This window comes from Nycticebus coucang, chromosome Y (genome assembly GCF_027406575.1).
Source record: "Nycticebus coucang isolate mNycCou1 chromosome Y, mNycCou1.pri, whole genome shotgun sequence".
Classification (NCBI taxonomy): domain Eukaryota; kingdom Metazoa; phylum Chordata; class Mammalia; order Primates; family Lorisidae; genus Nycticebus; species Nycticebus coucang.
In genome coordinates this window covers 43,309-64,306 of record NC_069805.1, presented here as the reverse complement: position 1 = coordinate 64,306, position 20,998 = coordinate 43,309, and the positions used below count along the sequence as shown (strand labels likewise).

At 35.6% G+C, this 20,998-nt stretch overlaps 1 protein-coding gene and 1 non-coding gene across 5 annotated transcripts in view; both read left to right on the top strand.

Moving 5' to 3' along the window:
- Positions 1-20,998, top strand: part of LOC128578987 (histone demethylase UTY) — a 224,939-nt gene that overhangs the window by 173,630 nt on the left and 30,311 nt on the right. For all 4 annotated transcript variants that reach the window (XM_053581315.1, XM_053581314.1, XM_053581313.1 and 1 more), the window contains 4 exons: positions 8,354-9,132; positions 12,846-12,975; positions 14,936-15,041; positions 15,648-15,853. In XM_053581315.1, the coding sequence (XP_053437290.1) occupies positions 8,354-9,132; positions 12,846-12,975; positions 14,936-15,041; positions 15,648-15,853 (1,221 nt within the window). The remainder of the gene's footprint in view (positions 1-8,353; positions 9,133-12,845; positions 12,976-14,935; positions 15,042-15,647; positions 15,854-20,998) is intronic.
- On the top strand, positions 16,247-16,410 carry LOC128579207 (U1 spliceosomal RNA). The gene has a single exon (XR_008378081.1). It is a non-coding gene; the product is annotated as a U1 spliceosomal RNA (small nuclear RNA).

Here is a 20,998-nt window from a genome sequence, read left to right as displayed (position 1 = left end):
GAATCCACATCCTCCCTTTCCCCCTTCCCCCTATTCTTAGGTTGTAACTGGGTTATAGCTTTCATAAGAAAGCTAGAAACTGGTTTCATAGTAAGACTGAGTACATTGGATACTTTTTCTTCCATTCTTGAGATACTTTACTAAGAAGAATATATTCCAGCTCCATCCATGTAAACATGAAAGAGTTAAAGTCTCCATCTTTCTTTAAGGCTGCATGATATTCCATGGTGTACACATACCACAATTTATTAATCCATTCGTGGATCGATAGGCACTTGGGCTTCTTTTATGACTTATCCATTCTGAATTGGCCTGCAATAAACATTCTGGTACAAATATCTTTGTTATAATGTGATTTTTGGTCTTCTGGGAATATACCTAATAGAGGAATTACAGGATCGGTGGCAGGTCTATTTTTAGATCTCTAAGTGTTCTCCAAACATCTTTTCAAAAGGAATGTAGTTCCCTTTTCTCCACATCCACACCAACATCTCTAGTTTTGGGATTTTATGATGTGAGCTAATCTTACAGGAATTAGATGATATCTCAAAGTAGTTTATTTGCATTTCTCTGCTGTTTAAGGATGGTGAGCATTTTTTCATGTTTGTAGGCCATGTTTCTGTCTTCAGAGAAGTTTCTCTTCAAGTCTCTTGCCCACTCTGAGATGGGATCACTTGTTCTTTTCTTGCTAATACATTTGAGTTCTCTATGGATTCTGGTTATTAAACCTTTGTCAGTAGTGTATTTTTGATGCTGCTTCAATTGCCCTTAGGGTCCTCCCATAAAATATTCACCCAGGCCAATTTCATCAAGAGTTTTCCCTGCACTTTATTCTAGTATTTTTATAGCTTCATGCCTAAAGTTTAAATTTTTAATCCAGTGAGAGTCTATTTTAGTTAATGGTGAAAGGTGTGGGTCCAGTTTCAGTCTTCTACAGGTCGCCTGCCAGTTCATCCAGCACCATTTGTTAAAAAGGAATCTTTTCCCCACTGAATGTTTTTAATTGGCTTGTCAAAGATCGATTAACGATAAGTAGCTGGGTTCATCTCTTGGTTCTCTATTCTGTTCCATACATTTTCTGTTTTTGTGCCAATACCATGCTGTTTTGATCACTATTGATTTATAGTATAGTCTGAGGTCTGGTAGCATGATTCCTCCTGCTTTGTTTTTATTTCTGAGTAATGTCTTGGCTATTCGTGGTTTTTCTCATTCCATATAAAACAAAGTATTTTTTCAAGATCCTTAAAGTATGACAGTGGAGCTTTAATAGAGGTTGCATTAAAATTGTATATTACTTTGGGTAGTATGGACATTTAAACAATGTTGATTCTTCCCAGCCGTGAGCATGATATGTTTTTCCATTTGTTAACATCTTCAGCTGTTTCTTTTCTTAGAGTTTCATAGTTCTCTTTATAGAGCTCTTTCCCGTCCTTTGTTAGGTAAACTCTCAATAATTTCATCTTCTTTGGTGCCACTGTGAACGGAATAGAGTCCTTGACTTTTTTTTCAGCTTGACTGTTACTGGTATATATAAAGGCTACAGATTTATGAGTGTTGACTTTGTAACCTGAGATGCTGCTGTATTCCTTGATCACTTCTAAGAGTTTTGTAGTAGAATCCCTGGTGTTTTCCAGATATACCATATTATTTGCGAAGAGTGAAAGTTTGATCTTTTCTGACCCTATGTGAATACCTTCGATCGCCTTTTCTTGCCTAATTGTGATGGCTAAGATTTCCATTACAATGTTAAAAAGCAGTGGAGACAATAGGCAACCTTGCCTGGTTCCTGATCTGAGTGGAAATGATTTCAATTTAACTCCATTCAATACGATATTGGCTGTGGGTTTGCTGTAGATGGCCTTTATCAATTTAAGAAATGTCCCTTCTATACCCATTTGCTTAAGTGTTCTGATCATGAAGGGATGCTGGATATTATCAAAAGCTTTTTGTGCATCAATTGAAAGAGTCATACGTCTTGTTTTTTTAATTTGTTTATGTGATGAGTTATATTTATAGATTTACATACATTGAACCAGCCTTTAGACCCTGGGGTAAAACCCACTTGATCATGGTATATAATTTTTTTGATGTGTTGTTGGATTCTGTTTGTTAGGATCTTGTTGAATATTTTTGCATAAATATTTATTAGTGATATTGGTCTATAATTTTCTTTTCTTGTTGGGTCTTTTCCTTGTTTGGGGGATCAAGGTGATGTTTGTGTCATAGAATATTTTGGGTAGTATTCCTTCTTTTTCTATATTTTGGAAAAGGTTGAATAATATAGGTACTAGTTGCTCTTTAAAGATTTGGTAGTATTCTGACATGAAGCCATCTGGTCTCCTGCTTTTCTTTTTAAGGAGATTTTGTATAGTTGATGCTATTTCAGAACTTGATATAGGCCTGTTCAACATTTCCACTTGATTCTACCTAAGTCTAGGAAGATGGCGTTCTTTGAAGTATTGGTCAATTTCCTTTAGATTTTCATATTTCTGAGAATAAAGTTTCTTGTAATATTCATTAAGGATTTTTTGAATTTCTGAGGAGTCTGTTCTTATTTCATCTTTGTCGTTTCTGATTGTTGAAATTAGAGATTTTACTCTTTTTTTTTTTTTTTTTTTGTAGAGACAGAGTCTCACCGTACCGCCCTCGGGTAGAGTGCCGTGGCGTCACATGGCTCACAGCAACCTCTTAACCCTTGGGCTTACGCGATTCTCTTGCCTCAGCCTCCCGAGCAGCTGGGACTACAGGCGCCCGCCACAACACCCGGCTATTTTTTGGTTGCAGTTTGGCCGGGGCTGGGTTTGAACCCGCCACCCTCGGCATATGGGGCTGGCGCCCTACTCACTGAGCCACAGGCGCCGCCCGAGATTTTACTCTTTTTTTCCTTGTTAGGTTAGCCAAAGGTTTATCTATTTTATTGACATTTTCAAAAAACCAACTTTTCGATTTATTGATCTGTTGTATAATTCTTTTGTTTTCAATTTCATGTAATTCTGGTCTAATTTTGGTTATTTCTTTTCTTTTGGGTTTGGGATTGGAATGTTCTTCCTTTTCCAGTTGCTTGAGATGTCCCATTAATTTAACTTCCTCCCTTTCTGTTCTCTTGAGGAAGGCTTGCAGTGCTATACATTTTCCTCTTAGAACTGCCTTTGCAGTATCCCAAAGGTTCTGATAATTCTTGTCTTCATTATCAGTTTGTTCCAAAATTTTGGTAATTTCCTTCTTAATCTTATCTCTGACCCAGTTATCTTTCAACGTAAAGTTATTTAGTGTCCATATTTTTGTATGAGTATGCAGATTCCTCTTGTTACTGAGTTCAACTTTTATTCCATGATGGTCTGAGAAAATGAAAGGAATAATTTCTGTTATTGTAAATGTACTGAGGTTAGACTTGTGACCTAAGATGTGAACAATTTTGGAGTATGTTCCATGGACTGATGAGAAGAATGTGTATTCAGTTTTGTTAGGATGAAATGTTCTGTGATGTTTGTTAAATCTAATGTTGGATGGTTAGGTTTAAATCTAAAATTTCATTGCTCAGCTTCTTATTGGAGGATCTATCCAACACTGCCAAAGGAGTTTTAAAATCTCCGACTGTTACGGAGCTAGAGGAAATCAAGTTGCTCATGTCTGTTAGAGTCTCTCTTATAAATCAAGGCACATTCTTGCTGGGTGCATAAATGTTAATAATTGAAATCTCATCCTATTAAGTGTTAATCTTTAACAAATATGAAGTGACTATTCTTACCTTTCCTTTTGTTGGTTTAAAGCCTATTATATCTGCAAATAAAATCGCAACTCTTGCTTTTTTCTGATTTCCATTTGCCTGAAGTATAAATGACCATCCCTTCCCCCTGAGTCTATATTTAACTTTTAAGGTACAATGGCAATCTTGTATGCAGCAAGTATCTGGCCTGAGTTTTTGTATCCAGTCAGCCAACCTGTGCCTCTTTAGAGGACAATTTAAGCCATTCACATTAATTGAGAATATTGGTATGCCTGGTAGAATTTTGAGTATTGAGTTTTTCGAAAGTCCAGCGGTCATTTTTAATCCTTTCACCACTGTGGAAATTGGAATTTGATCAAAAGTTCCTGGGTGAGTTTACTTTTGTGGTGGAGAATTGCGCTGGTCATTATAGAAGATAGGTTTGAGAATATCCTGGAGAGCTGGTTTAGTTATAGCAAATTTCTTCAACATGTAAATGTTATTAAAGTATTTAATTTTTCCGTCATAAATGAAACTCAGTTGAGCTGGATTCAGGATCCTGGGTTGAAAGTTATTTTGTTTTAGGAGATTAAAAGTCGATGACCACCCTTTTCTAGCTTGAAAGGCTTCAGCAGAGAGATTTGCAATCATTCTAATATTCTTCCCCTTGTAGGTTATGGTTTTCTTACATTTGGCCGCTTTCAGAATTTTCTCCTTCATATTAATTTTAGTGAAGTTAATTATGATATGTCTGGAAGTTGTCTTATTTGGATTGAGTCATGCTGGGGTTCTGAAACTGTCTGCTATTTGAATTTCAGAATCTTTTGTCATGTCTGGAAAATTCTCCTTCACAATCTTCTGAAGAAGGGCCTCTGTGCTTTGCAAAGCCACTTTGTTGCCTTCGGGGTTCCCTGTAAGGCGAATATTAGTTTTCTTCGAATTATCCCAGAGCTCTCTGAGAGAATGATCTGTTTTTGGTCTCCATGTCTCTTCCTCTTTGAGCAGTTGGGAGCATTCAAAAGCTTTGTCTTTAATGTCAGAAATTTTTTCTTCTGCTTGCTCCACTCTGTTACTGAGGGATTCTACTGTATTTATTAGATCTTCATCTCCTGTTGCTCTGCCCAGCCTGGTCCCGTCTCAGGCAATACCCTTTGCTCACAGGGCCTGCATTAGCATTTCAGAGCTATTCCACCAGTGTTTGCCACTGGAGAAGATGCCCAGCTTTCTCTGGTTGCCCAGAGACAGGGTGTGTCCTTCCAAAATATCCCTGGGGTGTGTGTCAGCACAGACCTGCAACAACTCACACCCTGTCATTTGAGAAAATGCCTAAGAATCTGTACTCCACGGGGGACAGGTTTCCAGACCTTGGGATGAGAGTGGAGGGAAGTGCTGAGAGTTCAAAATTGCAGGTAGAAAATACATACAGTTTTATACAGTTTTATGCCTGTCAGGAGAGTACCATGGCACCCTAGTAGGGGAAGGAAGTCTGATTTTTAGAGGGTCTCTCCCATGGGATAAAATGGGAGGACCTTTGAACTCTGCTCCCTTGTTTATAGAAAGTATACTGCAAACTGTTCTCATGGGGAAGGGGATTCCCATCTGCATGGCAATGGATTTTGTACCTACTGTTTGTATCCTTGGGGTCGTAGCTCCCCTCAGCAGGGTTGATGTGTGTTCTTCAACCTTCTCTCTTGGCTCAGCTCCAGACCATCAGCTTACATGCTAAACTTCTGTCCTTTAACTCTCTTTCTGGATGGGAGCCTCTGTGGAAAGCTGGCTCCAGTGGGCCATCTTGCCTCCTCCCTTTAATTCTTCTTATTGTTGCTGCAATTGCCTAAAAAAATTTCCAGTGATATTCATTCCTTGTTGTGGACCTGAGTTAATATCTGATGTTACTTAATTTAGATGATTTTGTTAGTATTTTGTATACCTCTGTTACTTAGTAGGTGCCTTGTGGGAATGTCTTTATTTCAGCTTTTTTTTTTTTTTTAAGTTTACTTTACTTCTTATTTGTAATTTTGTTTATTTGGAATTTTTGAATTTGTCATTTCACTGACTTTTGGCATCTAATTTTTATAAGTCTGTTAACCACCTCAGTTTCCCTTCTAAGATGATGAATTATATTTTTTACTATTTTTAGATTTTCTGTTCTTCGTTTTTAACAATTTAATTATAATGGGACAGCTACAATTTGTTTTTGGTTTCTTTTTTTGTGTGCTTTTTATCTTATTCAGTGCTAATTGAATTTGGATTTATAATTTAAGGTTTTGTATCAGTTTTAAGTCTTCTTGATTTTTTTCAAATCTTTGGAATAATTTCCACTTTTACATGTTCGGCAATTTTTAAAAATTGGATATTGGGCATTTTAAATATTTACTACATTGCAGCTACTCTGTTTTCTACTTTCTTTGCCCCATTTTTTCTCAGTAATTTGCTGAGCCTAATTTTTAGAAGTATCATCCTAAAGTGTGCAGTCAGTCTTTTGTTCTTTTTCTTAGTTTTAATTTTTAGCATAATAACTCTGGGTTGTAATCAATTGTAATCAATCAGTAGTAATCAATTAGCTACTGATTATGATCAACTTTGTTTTCGTAGACCATACGGCTTCTATATTCTGTGTATTAAATCTTCATGTTTAGGTTAAAATATTCAAAGTTGCATTCCAGTTTTTTAAGTCGTCCGTTTGTTTTCAATGTACCATGGCCTGCCTGTAAAGAATTTATAACTCAAAATACCTTGAAGTGCAGCTAGAGAAATAAACGAATTGTTAAATTTCACCTTGCTTATTTTTTAGTTGATTAGCCTGGGAGTAAATTTTTATGATTGATTTTTAATTTTTATCTACATCCTTTCTTGAATATTTTGGATTTTGATTACATTATGTATTCACTATTTTTATTTCATGAAAACAGTTTTAAGTATAATAGGAATTTTGTATAAATTATGATTGTGACCTTTTACTTTCTAAATTATTTTTTTAAATTGCATTCTATTACACTCTAATTTGTATCATTTATAATGTATCCGATTTTAAAGAGGTGGAGTATAGATCTTTCTGATTAGAAATATTACATTGTTAGTTTAAGATTTTTTAAATATTAAAACTAGATCTAAGAAGAGTGTCAGCAGATTTTAATTAGAAAATGATGTTAGTGTATTAACAACTTGTGAGCTGAATTTTTGTTACATTATAGCTTATTAGTGGCCAGTTCTATTTTATATAAAAGCAAGAAGACATCTAACTTTGCTAATGAATAGATAAAATAGTGATTCATCACATGGTAATTCTTAAATATTCTAGGGTTCTAAGGTAATTATAATTTTTCAAACCCCAAAGAAGTTAATAGTTTTCATGTTCTATAAATAGATTAGTTTAGAAACTATTACATTGTTGTTTTAGAAATTTTTTGTTATTTCAATTAGTATTATTGAGAAATTAGATATGATTTTGTCAGGAAAATATAATCAGCATCTTCTCCTTAAAGCAGTTTGCTTTCTAGTAACAAACTTCAAGTAAAGATTACTTAATTCACTATTTTTATTCTGCAAAGTTACTTTCTTTTTTATTGAAAACTGTTAGTTAAGTATGGAAAAGTACTCTCAAATGTTTTAATTTATTGTTCTGATTACACAAATTTGGGGAAAGGGCTGTTCCTAAGTTGTTAGTTGGGGAGGTTATAGCTATAATATTTTTGCCAGCTTGGAGGTTGAAAAGGTAGAGAAATAAACATATTTAAAGTATTCCTAAACTCATTTTATGGATTTAAAGCTTCCAGATCTGCATTGCTATTTATACTGCTAATTTTTTTAATATAAAAAAAACACTTTATATTTAAACTTAATAAAAAACATAAACCAGTGACTGACTTTGTTTATTTTCATGGGTTTAATTGATAATGTCCATATATATGTTTTCCACTTCTAAATTTAGAGATACATTTCTATTAAGATGAAAAAATGTATATGTTCAGCATTGAACAATTTAAAATTCTTAAACCCTTACGTGAAGAAAAATTTTAGTAAACTAATACATGAAATGAAGTTAAAGTAGCCAAGTTAGAACAATTTCTCTAAAATATGCTACCCTCTTTAATCTGTTAATTATCAAACTTTGAAATAATTTTAGGAGGGTGGCGCCTGTGGCTCAGTGAGTAGGACGCCGGCCCCATATGCCGAGGGTGGCGGGTTCGGACCCAGCCCCGGCCAAACTGCAACAGAAAAATAGCCGGGCGTTGTGGCGGGCACCTGTAGTCCCAGCTGCTCGGGAGGCTGAGGCAAGAGAATCGCTTAAGCCCAAGAGTTAGAGGTTGCTGTGAGCCGTGTGACGCCATGGCACTCTACCCGAGGGCGGTACAGTGAGACTCTGTCTCCACAAAAAAAAAAAAAAAAAAAAATGAAATAATTTTTGGATTTAGATTATATATATCTATATAGGTAATGTGTAATGTAGTTTAAAAGATGACTTTGCTCTTATTGCATTCTAAGTTTGCATAAAATAGATTTTAACCAATTTTTTCTCCCTTTCTTTCTCTTCCCTTGTCTTCCTTCCCTCCCTCCTTTCCTCTCTCCTTACTTCTCTTCCTTCCATCACTCCTTTTTACCTTCCTTCCTGTTTTTTTTTTTGTTTGTTTGTTTTAATTTTTTTAGGGGCTTCATAAAGGTCAGAGTTCACATTTGGCAAGACCTATTAATGAACAACCTCTGTTTCCCGCTGGGACTTCCCAGTATCTCCCAGCAGCTAGGACTGGTACTCAAAATCAGAATGGACATCGCACTCTGCCTAGTAATTCAGTACCACAGAGGGATGCTCTCAATCACCTCTTCTGTCATATTGCTACCTCAGGTGGACAGCAAGGCATTACCTCTACCAAAGAGAGCAAGCTTTCAAGAAATAGAGCCTTGGTGTCTGAAACAATCAGGCTTACTGGAGACACATCTAATGACTGTGGTGGTGTAGAAGGACTTTGTAATCATGTTCATCAGTTGATGGCAGATACTGTTTCCAGTCCTAACCATGGAAATTCTGTGACACCAAATCTATTTATTGCAGACAATCCTCAGCTTTCTGCTTTGTTGATTGGAAAAGCCAATGGCAGTGTGGGTACTGGATCCTGCAACAAAGTGAATAATATTCAACCATCTCTTCATACAAAGATGGATAATTCTATTGCCTCTTCGCCCTCTTCAGCCATTTCTACAGCAACACCTTCTCCAAAATCCCTTGAGCAGACAAGTACAAACGGTGTTTCCAGCCTTAACAATCTTCACAGTGGGTTACACAGAATTAATGGAGAAGGGCTAGAGAACTCACAGAACTGTACAAAAGAGGACTTGCCTTTAGTTAGCTGCAAATCTACTCCTCCGTTCCTACCATCAATGTCTGTGTCCATATACCCCAGTTCAACAGAAGTTCTAAAGGCATGCAGGTTAGTGTGGAGACAGTGAAAAATGTTTTACTACCAACTACTAGATCAGAAAACTGAAATATGATTTTGATCTTTTAAGAAATAGAAAGTGTGCATAGAGAATATAGTTACATAAAAACACATTTCATAAGGAGCTTTATTATATTTGAAAGTTATGATTTTACTTTGCAACAATATTAGATATGAGAAACATTTTTCTATAAACTGCTTTATTGGAGAGGTTATATCATTGTCATACTGACCTTTTTGTGTTCTTAAGATTATTGGTACCTGGTGATTGACCTTATTCTGGGGAGTAAAATAAGAATGAATTAAATCATACTTAGTAGAAAACAGAAAGACTGGAAAGTCCTACTGTTTGTTTTCTCTGTACTAGTAAATGTTACAGTAGGAGTGGACTTTACTGATTTTTAAGCCATCTCTTCTAACCTTGAAAAGACATTTTGTTAGATTCCAGAAGAAATTAAAAAGTGGACAGGAGAGACAAAGGAGAACCATTCTGGTAAGAGTAGCCATAGTCAACTAATCTTAGAAGAAGTGGAATTCAGAAATTTTTAAATATTAACTTTCATTCTCTTCCCCTAGAAAAAGAAGAAATAAGAATCAGGAACACTTTCTTTGATACTATTATAACATTGTAGGATTCTGATTAAAAACAACTTTATTGAGATATGTATTATTCACATAACGTACAGTTCACTTATGCAGTTCATTTGGTTTTCCCAGATGTGTGCAACCATTATCACAGTAACTTTTACAGAATTTATGTCACTTTAAAAACAAACATGCAAAGTTTAAACACAGTAAAATTTAATCTTTAAAGATTTTTATAAATTTAAGTATACTGTGTTAAGCAATGTAAAGAGTATTTTTAACCTGTGCTGATATTTTACTTAATACAGTTTTTGAATTTCAAATCTGAAAGCAATTCCTGTTTGTTGCTTATCATATAGGACTCTTCTTGATACTGGGAGTTATGTTTCTCCTCTATTGCTGTATCTTAAAATTGTTTTAGATTATTAGACACTGATTATTTTATTAGAAGGCATCGTGAGTTAGCCATTAAATGTGTATTAATTGATGTACTTCTAAAATTAAATCAGGTTTTCATGGTTTTATAGTTTGTGCTTATAGCAACCTTAGGTAGCGGTAGTGGAGCAATGATAAGAATTTTTTGTGTAAAAATTCTATTTATATTTCATATTTCTTTGTGGACTGAAGATTTTAATATCTCACTTTGTGCTCAATGTAAACACTCAATTTAAAGTATAATCTTTAAAATTTACTCTTAGCTTAATCATGCTAAAAGGACTTTTACCCTACCAGAGTTGTGTAATTTTATTTTTAAAGGTTACAAATAGCACATCTTAGAAATAGCTAATATCCTGTGGCTGCAAGGGTTATTTCACTAACTGTAGCTTTTAATTTGCTATTAAGGATACATAAATCCCACCTTACCCCACCCCCAAAAGGAAAAGAAGTAAAAAGAAGAGAAAAGAAAAAAGCATGGAAAGAAAGAAAAAAAGTAGATTCTGAAAGTTAGGTATAAAATAATTCTGCGTTTTAGAGAAAGAGCTAGAGTTACTGACTAGTAACTAGGATTTCTGATTGTTATACTAAATGATATGGCTAACGTTGAACATGAACTTAAGTAAGCTATTTTAAAATAAACTATTTTAAAATTATTTTTTACATAAAATGATTAATTTCTTCAATAAGTTGCTAAGCATGGAAACCAGCTTTTAGAAAGGGATAAATTGGTAAGTCTTTTCCTAATCTACCTTTTCTTCAACATCATTTCCTTTCTAGTTAAGACTATTACCATAAAGTTTCATTAGTTCTCTTGGACAATTTGGGCGTATACATTCAAACAATTGTTGTCTGCAGAGGTATCCTTTTGCATCAGGGTTGGATAGTAGATGTGTATTTTAAGAGAGAGAAAGGCTTTATGAGTCCTACCTTGTGAAAAACTTATACATTATTTAAATAAATTCCTGAAGCCTCTGACTTGCCTTTAATAATTGGTGGAGATATAGTAAGGAATGGTTAGATATTATTTGATTGTGTTTCTCTTCATATTTAAAGTTGCAATTTCAACATTTAAGCAATTAGTTGTGTGGCTCCTTTGCTGATACTTAATATTTTTCTTTCTCTTTTCAAACGTAGAGTATGTATACTTGCCTCTTCATTCACTTTTTTTTGGTAATAGGCAGTAGAAATTACAGAGGCAGAATTCTACTGGCAGTCCAAATTCCTAGTTTCGTTTTTCTCACTGAGGATGTTGTATAAGCTAAGTTTTTAGTGCCACAATGAATTGGCATTAAAAATGTTTTCTAGTACAATTAAATTCGTGACTCGTGTTATATCTTAAAATACTACTGATAAAATACTGTATCATTTCTTCCTCTAGAAAACAAGCTTTTTTTTTTTTTTTTTTTTTTGTGGTTTTTGGCCGGGGCTGGGTTTGAACCGGCCACCTCCGGCATATGGGACCGGCGCCCTACTCCTTGAGCCACAGGGGCCGCCCGAAAACAAGCTTTATATAATAAACAATCATGTTTTGTGTAAAATATATAGTAGTAGATATACAGTTCATATGATAGTTTTTTTATTTTGTTTTGTATTCTGTAATTTGAAATGAAAAACATGATTTCTCTTAAAGTAAATGCTGGTGCATTTTTTAGATCTTCCAAAATAGTGTCGAGATTCTTGTCTGAAATGTTAATGTTTTTAAGAGTCAGTATTCATGGATATTTTAATAGAGTGATTATTTTTGAAATTTAATAATTAGGTGACACTTGAATGATTAGAAAGGCTTAAATTTTTTAATTTGTTTGAATTTGTTAAAATGTTAAGACTTTATAAATTTTCTTTTAATGTTTTATATTCAAAGAAGAATTGGAGTATAGAAGTAATTTTATCACAGAAGTAATAATTTAGAAAATATACTTTCCATTAAAGACATAGTTGATGCACATACTATTAAATCATTAAATACAATGTTAGAACACAAAGCCAACAACACACATCACCATAAAAATTACAAATTATTTTGTTTGGTTAATAGAGTTTTGTTGAATATTAGGCATAGAAATAAATTTTAGAATATAAAACTAATGGGCTTTCTGAATTTGAACATCATCACAATGATGTTCTGGACAAAATTATGAAGACTTAATGTCTGGAAAAGTTGATACTTAAGGTTTTTTTTTTTTTTTTTTTTTTTTTTTACAGTTTTTGGCCAGGGCTGGGTTTGAACCTGCCATCTCTGGCATATGGGGTTGGTGCATTACTCCTTTGAGCCACAGGCGCCACCCAGATACTTAATGTTTTTGATCATGTATTTTAACATTTAAAATGGAGAACATTAAAGGAAGGATAGAACATGTTGGTAAAGACATGTTCGTAAAGACATGTTCTATCTGATAAGAGTTTATATTTATTTTTGAAGTGAAAAAAATAAATGAGCAAGTGAAAATAAGAGGGATTTTGTCAATAATTTGTGTCCTGTGTATCTAGAATTTTTTTTTCTTACATGACATAAGAAATCAAAGTGAATATCTGCTGAAGTTAACTCTTCTTTCATTGAATGGATCTGAATACGGTAGAATATGTTTCTATTTTGTGTCTTATTCATCAGACTTGAGATCTTCATTTTCCAAATAAATGTATAGCTGATATTTCTTCTGCTTTTTTTTTTTTTTTTTTTAAAGAAATCTAGGTAAAAATGGCTTGTCTAGTAGTCGGATTTTGTTGGATAAATGTCCACCTCCAAGACCACCAACTTCACCATACCCTCCCTTGCCAAAGGACAAGTTGAATCCACCCACACCTAGTATATATGTGAGTCTTAACTGACTAAAAATAAATTAAAAGTCTAAACTAACTTGTCTGTCTTTTAGAAAAAAGATTTATTTTAAAAGCAAGGCAGATGACCTTAGAGAACATTAAATTTACTCTCATGGATTGAATATTTTAGAAAAACACGTTTGAATTCTAGGAGATGGCAAATAAGTGCTCTTAGTCTACCACTGGTGTCCAGCTCCCATTTTCTGTAAATAAATTTTTATTGGAACACATACTAATTTATTTATTTATTTATTTTATTATTATTTTTTTTTTTGGTAGAGACAGAGTCTCACTTTACTGCCCTCGGTAGAGTGCCGTGGTGTCACATGGCTCACAGCAACCTCCAGCTCTTGGGCTTACGTGATTCTCTTGCCTCAGCCTCCCGAGCAGCTGGGACTACAGGCGCCCGCCACAACGTCTGGCTATTTTTTTGTTGCAGTTTGGCCGGGGCTGGGTTTGAACCCGGCACCCTCGGTATATGGGGCCGGCACCCTACTCACTGAACCACAGGCGCCACCCACTAATTTATTATTTATATGCTTTATAATTGCGTTTGTAATACATTGGCAGAATTTGCTAAAGAGACTAAGTGCATAAAGCAAAAAATATGTACTATTTGGCCTTTGCCACTGAAGTGTATTGACAGTGTATTAAAAAGATTTTGTGAAGAAAAATTAATGTCTTTTCAAGTACTGACTAGGATTATATGACAGTAGCCCAAGATACTTGTTCTGGTGTCAGCTTTTAGTAAATGTGATTCTAAAACTATGTTTCTGCTGCTTGCTAGTTATGTAGACCTTAAAATTCATTTAGTTTTGACTGGGCATGGTGGCTCATGCTTGTAAACCTTGCACTCTGGGATGCTGAGTGGGGTGGATTACTTGAGCTTAGGAATTCCAGACCAGTGTGAACAAGAGCAAAACCCCATCTCTACTAAAAATAGAAAAACTAGCCAGGCATTGTGGTGGGTGCCTATATTCCCAGTTACTCAAGAGTTTGAGGCAAAAGGATCAGTTGAGCCCAAGAGATTGAGCTTGCTGTAAGCTATGATGCCACACTATGCTACCCAGGTTGCCAAAGTGAGACTCTCATCTCAAAAAAAAAAAAAAAATTTCAGTTTTATGCTTATACTTTTAGAAAAAGTGGTTGAGATTATATATGTGGTAATAAGTTCATGTTATTAAATAAATATAGGTAAGTATTATAAAACTACAATTTGAAAATTACTATTTTTACTTTTCAGCTATGTAGTCATTGATACATAAAGTTGATAAATGAAAATAACTTTTATGTTTATCTCCTGGAAAATTTCTGGCACCAATCCCATTAAACTCCTTTTGGAAACACAAAAACAATTTTAAGCTAAAAACTAAAGTACTTGTATCTGTAAGAGAATATTTTGGAGATTTATCCCTTTTATTTTGACAGATGTTACGATATTAATCTTTTATCCCAGCTAAAATTTATTGGTATTTTTACTTTATAAAAATTCATGGGACAGACATGCAAATAAATGAAACTTTGAGGTAATAGAAAATTAAGATGGTTTTATGAGCTTACTTCTTTTTTTAAAGTTTGGTGATAGTTTTTAAAACTCTTTCAATTTAAACTTTGAATATTTCTCCTCTCAAATCTTTCATTCTAGAAGTCATGGAAATATACTTAGGAAATACTTGTGAATAACTAAAATATTTAATTATTTTATGAATCTTAATGTAACATAAAAATGTGGTTAACCTTATTAAAGTGAATAAAATTTAAAGTGTAGTTTTAAGGAGAGATTTATTTGTCATCTCTACAATTTCTGAAAAAACTACTGGTAAAACACTAACAGGTAATAACAAAATATTAATGGTTCAGATGTATTTTAAACTGTCAGATTGGTGAGAAAAAAATGATAGATACTCACAGTATAACATTTTTTAACATCTAACAAAACATTTTAACTTTACAGTTGGAAAATAAACGTGATGCTTTCTTTCCTCCATTACATCAATTTTGTACAAATCCAAAAAACCCAGTTACAGTAATACGTGGTCTTGCTGGAGCTCTGAAGTTAGGTAAGCCTAAAAAGAAGTTTTAACATTTTAAGTGTTCCGAGTTTATTTTAATGTTTTTTTTTCCCTGTTTCTGTCTCCATCTCCATTTGTGTCTGTATCTTTAATTAACCTCTATACATATATCTAGCATGTATGTGATATAGGTGATAGTAGTTCTGCTAGCTGTCATTGAATTTTTACTTTAGTTTTAAATTTGGTGTCATTATTCAGGATAAGTGAGGTAGGTTACATAATAAAAGTTGTTTTATGTATGAATGAGATAAATTATATTATACTTATCAATTATGAAGCCCTCTAATTATACCCTGTCATGATTTAGTTCTCAAATTTTTTTTTTTTTTTTTTTTTTTTTTTGCAGTTTTTGGCTGGGGCTGGGTTTGAACCCACCACCTCCGGCATATGGGGCCGGCGCCCCACTCCTTGAGCCACAGGCACTGCCCAAGTTCTCAAATTTTAAAGAACTGCAAACCTGGCACTATATGGCTTGAAACCATATTTAGGGAAACTAATAGCACATCATTAAGAAATTGTTTTTAAGTGTTACGAAATTTCAACTGAACTGAACACCAATTTATTTTTATTAACGAAACTTATTTATTTATGAAGATCTTGGACTTTTCTCTACCAAAACTTTGGTAGAAGCTAACAATGAACATATGGTAGAAGTGAGGACACAGTTGTTACAACCAGCAGATGAAAACTGGGATCCCACTGGAACAAAGAAAATCTGGCGTTGTGAAAGTAATAGATCTCATACTACAATTGCTAAATATGCACAATACCAGGCCTCTTCCTTCCAGGAATCATTGAGAGTAAGTTTTATTTTCTTCTTTATTGTTGCAATTATAAGGCGGCATATTAGTTTTATACCTATCTGTTTAGTGTATACTGTCACAGTATACGTTTTAAAAGTATTGTAACCTAAAAATTATTAAACTTCTAAAAAGCTAGGCAGACTTTTAGTTTATAAAACATTTTCAAATGATAATCTTTGGTGCACTTTATTTTCGGACTGTTTCTATTTAGGATGATAAACCAAGCCTATTTCATAATTGCATAATGATATTAAAACGCAGAAAATTATCTATGTAACTCAGCTATTCACTCCACCAATGGAAGAATGTTTGTATTTTGTTTTATCTGAAAGATTCTTCACAGGAACCTTAGTCTTATGTATTAATGTAATTTGTAAAGAAAACTGTAGGATGCTTACCTGGCAGGGAAGATACCATGATTATGAAAGTGATTTTCCCTGGGTGAGGCTTATCTTTTGCACTCTGGATGTGCTGACCCTTCTGATTTCCCTAAATGTGGGAAGTTCAACTGCATTATTTGTGGCAGTGGGAGACTGTGTTGGCACTTTCCTTTGGTGCTGGTAGTGGGGGTTGGGGGGAACCATAAGAAAAGCAGAAATTTACAAAAATGTCTAAAATATACAGAAAGTTGAAAAAAAAATCTTGAACCAGGTGATGCTTACTAAAAGACCTAATTGGAAATGGATTAGATATAGGATTCTAATTAGAACTGAAAGTGAGGTTTATTTTGTTCAGTTTTCCTTTTTGAGAAAGGGTCTCTCTCTGTTACCTAGTAGGTTTCAAATTAAGAAAGTATGGGATGTCAAACTTTATTCCTTTCTCAAGATTGTTTTCTTTTTGGGTTCCATAAAGATTCTGATGAATTTCCGGGCGGCGCCTGTGGCTCAGTGAGTAGGGCGCCGGCCCCATATGCCGAGGGTGGCAGGTTCAAACCCAGCCCCGGCCAAATTGCAACAAAAAAATAGCCGGGCGTTGTGGCAGGTGCCTGTAGTCCCAGCTGCTCGGGAGGCTGAGGCAAGAGAATCGCGTAAACCCAAGAGTTAGAGGTTGCTGTGAGCTGTGTGATGCCACGGCACTCTACCTGAGGGTGGTATGTGAGACTCTGTCTCTACAAAAAAAAAAAAAAAAGATTCTGATGAATTTCCTAATGATTTCTTTTAATTCTATAAAAAATATTATTTAATGGAGGTTACATGAATCTGTATATCACCTTAGGTAATGTCAACGTGGTAATATCTGATTAAACTCTGAATCTTTAGCTCAGAGATTTTCCTATATAGATTTTATTTTATTTTATTTTATTTTATTTTAAGACAGAGCCTCAAGCTGTCGCCCTGGGTAGAGTGCTGTGACATCACAGCTCATAGCAACCTTCAACTCCTGTGCTCAAGCAATTCTCCTGCCACTGCCTCCCAAGGAGCTATGACTACAGGCACCCACCCCAACGCCTGGCTATTTTTTTTGGTTGCAGCCATCATTGTTTTGTAGGCCCAGGGCTGGATTTGAACCCACCAGCTCAGGTGTATGTGGCTGGAGCCTTAGCTGCTTGAGCCACAGGCACCAAGACGGCTTTTATTTATTTATTTATTTTTTTGAAGAACTTTCCTTTTGTGTCTAATTTATATTTTTTTAATCAGATAATGTTGAATTTTGTGAAACATTTTTCTATAGCAATTGAGATGGTTGTGTGAATTTTTCTAGTCTTCATTTTAGTGTGTATTACATTTTTTTTTTGTATGTTTACCATCCTCAAATTCCTAGAAGAAAGTGCAGTGGGTCATCATCACATCACATAACAATGCATTGTTGAGTTCAGCTTACTAATATTTAATTATAATTTTTGCATATTGACTTGACGGGAGAGGGGTGTGTGCACTGAGAGCCTGTATATCAACTGTTCTGTTTTATCCCTTTTCCCTGTGATTGTCACAGTTTCAGCTGGTGCTTGACTGTCTTCATATGGGGTGGTGGACTGTTCTTAAATCAGTGCTCTCCAGCCTTTTTGGCACCAGAGGCCAATTTCATGGAAGACAGTTTCTCTATGGGTGGTGAGGAGAGACATAGACATAGCTCAGGCAGTGATACCAACAAATGGGGAGTGGTTGGAGGCTATAAATAGAGATGAAGCTGTTTCCCGCACTCAGCCTTGCTTACCATATGCTTTGTGACCTAGTCCCAAAGTTTTACGGAAGACATTTTCCATAAGCAGGAGTTGGGGCTGGGATACCAGTCTGCTGCCTCGGGGTTGGAGACTGTGGCCTTAGATTATTACTGGAGGCCAAGTTAGAGAGTGGGTGAGACCTTCAATGAGGCAGACATTGAGGGAATTGCTCTCCCCACAGTTTTCCCACAGAACTGATGGTTGCAGCTGGGTTAGGCAATCTAGGCAGTGGTCATCAATGTCTAGGGCGTGGTTGTTTGCTGAAAGCAAGTCCAAATATAGTGTCCCCTGTGGCAAGGTATTGTAGTGGATAGGGACAGTGAGTGGGGTCTGTGGTTCTGGGATCAGCACTGGAGACCTTACAGAGAAGAGTTAACAGTTCCAGCAGCTGTCCTGAAGCCTTGAGATGGAGCCTTAGCTCCAGGGGCAGCACGGAGCTGCAACTATGGCTGGGAGTTGTGGCAAGAGCTGCATGGGTATGGCCAAGGGATCCAAGGCAGTGTGGGAACCTCAAAGGTTGATTAGGATGATAGGGGCTTCCACCATTGCCATTGCTGCAGTACTGACAGTGCAGAGGCCAAGTGGTTAGACTTAGGTGGTGTCTGTGGCATCCCCTCTGCTTTGATTTGGGTAGGGTGAGATAGGTGCACTCCACAGTGAGTGTCAGGGCATAGCAAAGGAGGAGCATCCTTTCTCTTCCTGCATCATGCCCAGTCCAGCAGGGTCTCTGGAGAAGGCTGCTGGTGCAGAGGGAAGTCTGGTGTGGACATGGCACCCAGAGTCTGAGAGTACTGGAATGGTGTTGATTGCAGAAATCCAGTAGCATCCAAACTCCTGCTGCACTCTCGTCTGGTGCAATGTCTCTTTACAGACTCTAAACAGCTCCCAGTCAGTCCAGAAGTCTGTGATGGTGGGAGAGTGGAAATGGAAACTAAGGCTGTAGAGTGTGTAGCCACAAGGCTCTCGACCTTTCCCACTTAATGCAGGCCTGCCTAAAGTGCCCTTTAGTCTTGCCAAAGGAATTACCCCTTCACTCTGAATGTCCCTGTTGCTTTCTGGTGTTTTACTACATTCTTTCCAAGATAAAGCATGCTTAAGGAGGCATCTGCTTTCAGCTTTTAATACCATCAACTTTTGATCCTCCTCTTCAGAGCAACTCTGCTTGTAGTGTGCCATCTCCTCCCTTCCCATACCCACCCCACCAATCCTTTTTTCTATTACCTGAGTTCTCTTTTTACATTTCAATAGCACCTTTTGAGGGACACAAATGTTTTAATTTTGATGGAGTCTAATTTTTTGCTTTTTTTCTCCTCATTGCTAAGAAACTATAGCATAATTTGTGATCGTGCATATATTTCATTTATTCATAGCTCTTGAATAGGTCATTGATCCCTTTTAAAATAATTTTTCTGTATGACGTGAGAACCAGAGTCTAACTTCATCTATGTGTGGATTCCCAGTTGTTCCAGAAACATTTTCACATTGTATATAATGTTAGTCCACCTTGTCAAGTGAATAATACCCATTTTTATTTTTATTTTCATTTTCAGCATTTAATTTCTTTTCTTTTTTTGTTATTAAGTCATTTGTACATAGATCATAAATACATTTATGCTATTATGGGATTCAATGTGTTGATTATTTGTACAAATTTAAGTGCTTACATCTTATTAATCAACATAGCTTTCACCTCATTTACCCAATTACAGCAGTAAGACATTTGTGTTCTACCCCTGATAAATCCAACTTGTACTTGCAACGTGCTCCACATGTGTGGTCCTCCTACTAACCCTCCCTCTATCAACCCACCTCCCTGCCTTCTCCTCTTTTTCCCCTTCCCTCCTTCATGCTAGGCTATAGTTGTGTTTCATTTTTCATATGCAAATGTGAGTGATTATAAATTGGTTTCACAGAAGTACTGAGTACATTGGATTTTATTTTTCCATTCTTGAGATACTTTACTAAGAAGAATATTTTCCAGCTCCATCCATGTAAACATAAAAGAGGTAAAGTCCCCATTTTTTTTTAATGCTGCATAGTATTCCATGGTATACATATACCACAATTTATTGATCCATGGGTCGATGGGCACTTGGGCTTCTTCCATGACTTGGCAATTATGAATTGAGCTGCAGTGAACAATCTGGTGCAACTATCTTTATTATAAATGATTTTTGGTCTTTTGGATATTCACCTAGTAGAGGAATTGCAGGATCAAACAGCAGGTCTACATTTACATCCTTGAGTGTTCTCCAAACCTCCTTCCAAAAGGAACCTACTAGCTTGCATTCCCACCAGCAGTGCAGAAGTGTTCCCTTTTCTCCACATCCACACCAACATCTGTAGTTTTGGGATTTTGTGATGTGGGCTACTCCTACTGGACTTAGATGGTATCTCAGAGTAGTTTTGGTTTGCATTTCTCTGATGATTAAAGATGATGAGCATTTTTTCATATGTCTGTAGGCCATGTGCCTGTCTTCTTCAGAGAAGCTTCTGTTCATGTCTCTTGCCCACAATGAAATGGGATCACTTGTTTTTTTCTTAGTAATAAGTTCGAGTTCCCTGTGGATTCTGGTTATTAGACTTTTGTTGGAAATATAACTTGCAAAAATCCTCTCCCATTCTGAGGACTGTCTATTTGCTTTACTTAGTATGTTCTTGGCAGTGCAGAAGCTTTTTAATTTGATCACATCCCAGTAACGTATTTTTGATGTTGCTTCAATTGCCCGGGGTGTCCTCTTCATAAAGTATTCTCCCAGGCCAATTTTTTCAAACATTTCCCCTGCACACTCTCTTAAAAATTTTTATAGTTTCGTGCCTTAAGTTTAAGTCCTTTAACCAGTGAGAGTCAATTTTTGTTAGAGGAGAAAGTTGTGGGTCCAGTTTCAGTCTTCTACAGGTCACCAGCCAATTCACCCAGCACCATTTATTGAATAGGGAATCTTTCCCCCATTTATATTTTTAATAGCCTTATCAAAAAT